Source organism: Atta cephalotes (assembly GCF_000143395.1).
Source record: "Atta cephalotes unplaced genomic scaffold scaffold00023, whole genome shotgun sequence".
In the NCBI taxonomy this organism is placed as follows: Eukaryota; Metazoa; Arthropoda; class Insecta; order Hymenoptera; family Formicidae; genus Atta; species Atta cephalotes.
Window position 1 is genome coordinate 1577595 of NW_012130087.1, and position 5348 is coordinate 1582942.

At 48.2% G+C, this 5348-nt stretch overlaps 2 protein-coding genes across 2 annotated transcripts in view; both read left to right on the forward strand.

Annotated features, from left to right (window-relative positions):
* Nucleotides 1-1895: 1895 nt before the first annotated feature.
* Nucleotides 1896-2893, forward strand: LOC105619993 (putative protein TPRXL). Its single transcript, XM_012201504.1, has 2 exons — nt 1896-2768; nt 2840-2893. Exons 1-2 carry the CDS (start codon nt 1896-1898, stop codon nt 2891-2893), a joined length of 927 nt encoding a protein of 308 aa, XP_012056894.1.
* Nucleotides 2894-3044: 151 nt separating this feature from the next.
* Nucleotides 3045-5348, forward strand: part of LOC105619854 (protein pangolin, isoforms A/H/I/S-like) — a 32549-nt gene continuing 30245 nt past the window's right edge. The window contains exon 1 of the mRNA XM_012201372.1: nt 3045-3959. Coding sequence (XP_012056762.1) covers nt 3045-3959 — 915 coding nt within the window. The remainder of the gene's footprint in view (nt 3960-5348) is intronic.

The following is a 5348-nucleotide window of genomic DNA, read 5'->3' on the forward strand; positions in this document are numbered from 1 at the left end:
TACTAAGTACGTTAGTTAACTAATTAGTTATTATTATTACTTTAGTAAGTAATTAATTAGTACTACTAGAGACGTAAATAAATAAAATTAAAAAATTAAATTACTTCTCTCTCTCTCTCTCTCTCTCTCTCTCTCTCTCTCTCTTTCCGATGTAGTTTTTAACTGAGAAATATTCGGATTTTATGAAATTTTTATCTATTATATTTTACATAATAATATTATATTTTTATTTTATTCATTTCGACAAACGAATATTGAGTATATATTTTTAAGCTGCATTTGATGTTAATAAAATGAATAAGTGGATAATTCAACACATGTTAACAATACTACACATTACATGTATACGCGTACAAGTATTCAAGATACAAAGTTTATTTTCGCTTTGTCTGTATAAAATTAGTCACGCGGATGCGATGGTAGACGGGAAATGGGTTTGATTAATCGTGAGTATAATTCACCGGAAGCGTTGTTTTTCCGATTGGGATCGTTCTGATTACAGTGCCATGGGGATCGGATGTCAACGATCTACGTTTAGCGCACGCGATAAACAACCTGAACAAACACTAGTGAAAAGGCCGCGCTTTTAACTCTGGAGCGCAGAAACAAATCTGCGTCTCTTTGTGGACTAACTTGTTTCGCGCGAGCTGTGGCAGAAGCGTTCTCCAAACACGTCGGGCGCCATTATGCGGCCAAATGGATCGGTATATTTAGTTGACTTTGGCCCGTATTCAGATCTCGCGCTCCCAAGATCTTCAGCAGCTGGTTGTCGTTGATGTACATATGGCTTCTTAGATTTACGCTGGGACATTTAGTATGTGCTCGCTAATTGTCACGGTCGCGACTGTATATTTCTTCAGACTCACCAATTGTAACATTAACAGACATTACATCGTTGTTTCTGCAATCTTTGATCGTTGCCCAACATAGAGTGCTTTCCATTTGATGACACAAGTCAACACAAGCATAATTCTATCTTTCATGACATTCAGTGAATAACAAAGATAGAACGATCGACCCTTGTGCCGACTTATGTTACCAAATGGGAAGCACTTATAGATGTTAGTTGAAAAAGAAAAATATTTGTGAGTGATTTTAAAATGCTAGAGATAAATAAAGGCATGGAGGCCATATCTGCAAGATCATCAAAATACGTCATGCCTCAACTATACTCGTACAAAACAGTATGCTCTTACAGCAATTTGTGCGTCTGACGGATATCAGTTGGTATCGGAAACAAACAATTTGCTTATCTTATCGCCGTCGACAGGCGGTACAGTCTCGAACTAGCGCACGGTGATGATGCGAATGTGGCGAGTCTCTCACGAGGCAAAGCGAGCAAGCGAGCAGATACGCGTGGACGCTCAAATGAGGAGACGACTGTACGTGTCTCTCATCTCGTTGTGCCCCCTCTGTCTCGTTTCCGCCGCCGTCGCCACCACCACCACTCGTACTCGGCCGCGCGTTCCTGTTATCTCGCTTCGACTTCTCTCGCTCCCCCGCCGCCTCGTCCCCTCCCCCGCATGCCGTGCCAACCAACGAGTCGGAGCCGCTTTCGCTTTGTGCGCGCCGGGGCGGCGGTACATCAAAGCCTTCTAGTTCCCGCTCCGGCCTTTGACGGTCGCGTCGCGGCCGCTCGCTCAGTCATCGCTCGGTTGTAGGCGATGTCGGCGCGGCGCGCTGTAGATGAGCGGATCGCGCGCGCGCGCGCGCGCGCTCTCGCACGATGAGCGCGGGCTCTCAGAGGTCAGCCGCGAGTTCGCCGTTCACCACGTCCGTCGGGTGATCCGGATACGCGGTACAACGGCGAGTCGGCGGTTTTCGTTTCGACGCTCACAAAACGCGTATGTATTCGTGTGACTTCGTGGCGACCGCGAATGCGTTTGGATCGTGCGATGCCGTCTCGCGGCGGCAAGTACGCGCGTGTCAGCAAAGTGACCACCAAGGGGCGCCAAGTGCGCGCTCAGCAGCACGTCTCTTTGGATTTTGTAGAAACCGAGGGAACAAGTATGGCAATGGCGACGTCGACAACGACGTTGACAGAGATGACGACAACGACGACGATGACAACGGCAATATTTACGGCGACAACATCGACGGTGACGTCAAGCGGAATGGTAGTCGCGACAACGAGAATGGACAAGCCCGCGGTAACAACGGCGTGCAATGAGGGTCGATCGCAGTGGACTGGGCGCATGCGCCAGTCCCTGGAGAGCAGCTCCGAGCCAGCCCGTGAAAACTGTACCCCCTCGGTGCATCGTTATCCGGAAAGGCAACGACGACGGGAGAGACACGCCGCGGGGAGGAAGCATCGACCACCAGGGAGAGATACCGAGAAAGCCACCGCCGGCACCTCATGCTCCTCGACATCGTTGTCGTCGCCGCCGGCACTTTCCTCGCCGTCTTCTTGCGCGTCCTCGCGCCGTTCGAGCTCCCCACTGTCAAGCACCTCGTCACCAGCGCGCTCCTCCACCTCGTCGTCGGTCACGAGCGATCCGCTAACGATCAAGCCTGCGATCAGAAGCGAGCAAAGAAGCACTCCCGATCATAGCGACGACGGGATTGGGAAGCGGAGACAAAACGTTGGAGAGACAAGACGAGACAACGGTGAGACGACTCATGGAACGACTACGGAGACGACGACGCCGGTGTCGACCTCCTCTTCAACCACTGTGTCTTCCTCGTCGCCATTTCCCTCCCCCGTGTCCACGTCCTCGACATCTTGCCGGACGGCGACGACGCCGCGCAGCCACGGTGGCGATCACGGTGTTGCGCACGTCTCGTCCTCTTCGTCCGCGCTTGAAAGACTGAGAAGTGCCCTGGAGAATTACGACCGTAGTCGAATCTACCTCGCCCACGTTTGCTACTTGGATTGGCGGGATCTGCCGGGTAAACGGCGTGGCGGCACCGTCGGAGGTCACGACGCGACGCGGAGCAGCGAACGGGTGTGGGTGGTGGGGGCGGCGGATCACGAGGGCCATCATCGGACACGATTGTTGGTGGCCGGCCGCCACTGGCGACCACGTTGTCTACGCAAGGTCAACATGTTGAGTCAACCAGTGGTATATGCCGGCGGTGGCAGGGGTTCCTTAACTTCCGATCTATTCCTATGGTGGTTCCATCGTGAATTTGCTGTTACGGCGATGGCGATGCATCCTGACGGAGCCGTGCTGGTAGCGGAAAGTGCCGATTACTTGCCACCAGAAGGTGACTGCGTCGCCGCGGACGGTCTTGTACGGCTGTTTATTGTACCCAAGGATTGCATGGAAACGCGACTAGTGGTCCGAGAATTAAGAGTGCGTCTGGCTACAGGTATATTATCGAGAGCACGCTGTGGCGTTTACTGCGATAAATATCCCTCAATTTTGGGTTTGCCCGAGGAAGAGGGCGATAACCGATTGGACGCATATCTAAAAAAATTTACACTAAAGGAAGCATTCGCGGATCTTCATCGCGCATGGCTCAGTGTTCGATCGGAGACATTCGCTCGCAGCTGGACGCTGCCACGCGATCGCGAGGATCATTCGCTGGCGGGATGTAATGGCGCCATATTGCCGCCTAGAATCCATCCGGTGGATCAAGAGGAGGATAGAATGCTACTTGTCGAACTGCAGAGTCTCGCCAGGGAGATCGGACTGGAGGTCACCGATGACGAATTCGGCAGTTGGATCCTTGACGAAGAGAGTGCGCTGGCGCGTCTTGTTAAAAAAAAAGAACCAGACGAGGAACAACAATGCCGAGTTAAAATCGAGGTAGAGACGGATAGATGGTCGGAGCGCAATGGAGACGAGGAAGAAGATGGGAATGACGGCATTGAAGAAGATGACGGCGAGGATGAGCCTACCGCCGAGGAGGCTGTTGGACTTCTCTCAAGAGTGCTGCTCTGGATGGAAAGAGAACCTCTCGATCCGGGACTTCTACTGGCGGTCAGATCGATGCGTGATACCGCCGCACTTATGGTAAGCACCGCGGCTGATAAGAGACAACCTCTTGAGAGCCTTTATATCGATCGCCCGCGAAAAAGAGAAAAGGATGAAAGAGAATGAAAAGAGACGGCAAAGAGCAGGAAATCGTGCGCGATCTTGCGAATTTACAAGCAGATTGAGCCAATTTTATCGACTGTCACTTAACAAAAAGCGACCAGAGGGTAAGGGAGATTGAACAAGTGGTAGGTGGGTTATGCTACTGTCCTCAAGAAGGGCACTCGATTTTGATGATACGTCGCCGATGTTTCGTCGAAGCGAACGGACGGAAAGATTAAACGAACCCTCGAGAAGTACATTCCTCCCTTCGCAATCCCGTACACGATCTTTGCAAATTAACGCTCAAGCTGTTCCTCGATAAGCACTCTTTGATAAGCTCCCTTTTGGAGCGAATCGAATTGGATATCGTGTTTCTTTCCTGAGAGTGAACTGTAAATCCTTAGCGGTGTATCCTTGCATCTTTTACGTTATTGACGTTATCGCCTGAACGCACTCTTGCGATTCCCATTCAAACGTATATACACTGTATCACGCGTGCGTGATGAAACAAGTACCGTAATCATATAAAGATAAGACAATTTGTATTCGGCATTATGATAAAAGCTAATGATCGCAGCAACACCTGGATATGGATCTTATTATTTTATTTATATTCACACACACGCGCGCGCGCGCGCGCGCACACACACACACACACACACACACACACACACACACACACATACACACAACTGTGGACGTAATGTTTTATTAACATAATAAACATCAAGAAATCAAAGATTTTAGATAACTTGTTTTAATTTTTACATTTTATGCTGATTCTACAATTAAACGATAATCTGTAGTCTTAGAAGCTGAATGCTGACCAACTTTACTGATTCATCGACTTCGACCAATCATGATTTCTTCAATTATTCTTTAGACTCGCTTCTGACTCACCGATTACAGACTATTGACTCATTATAGAATCGGCATGTAATGTAATATCGATATTTAATCTACACTTTTGTATTGAAGTATATATTGCAGCTATAAATATCTTTTTTTTGATGTGATTGATGAGCGAAATTATAGATTAGTACTAGATTAGTATTAGATTAATATAGAGAAGAGCATATCAGTCCTTATATGTCTAAACCTAGTCAAAGAGCCCCCTCTAAAGAGTTTCTTTACGATTTCCGCTAAGTCCGTACGGATTATCAAATTTTTCCGTATATATATATATATATATATATATATATATATATATATATATAGTAGTAGTAGTAGTAGTTACGTACGTACGTACGTACGTACGTACGTACGTTACGTTACGTTACTACGTACGTACGTACGTACTACTAACTAACTAACTAAACTAAACTA

Excerpts from the sequence above, each read along its gene's own strand:
- LOC105619993 (XM_012201504.1), top strand. The coding sequence starts at position 1,896 with ATGCCGTCTCGCGGCGGCAAGTACGCGCGTGTCAGCAAAGTGACCACC. Across the intron at positions 2,769-2,839 it reads GCCACGGTGGCGATCACGGT|TCGAATCTACCTCGCCCACG; the intron begins GTTGCGCACGTC and ends TTACGACCGTAG.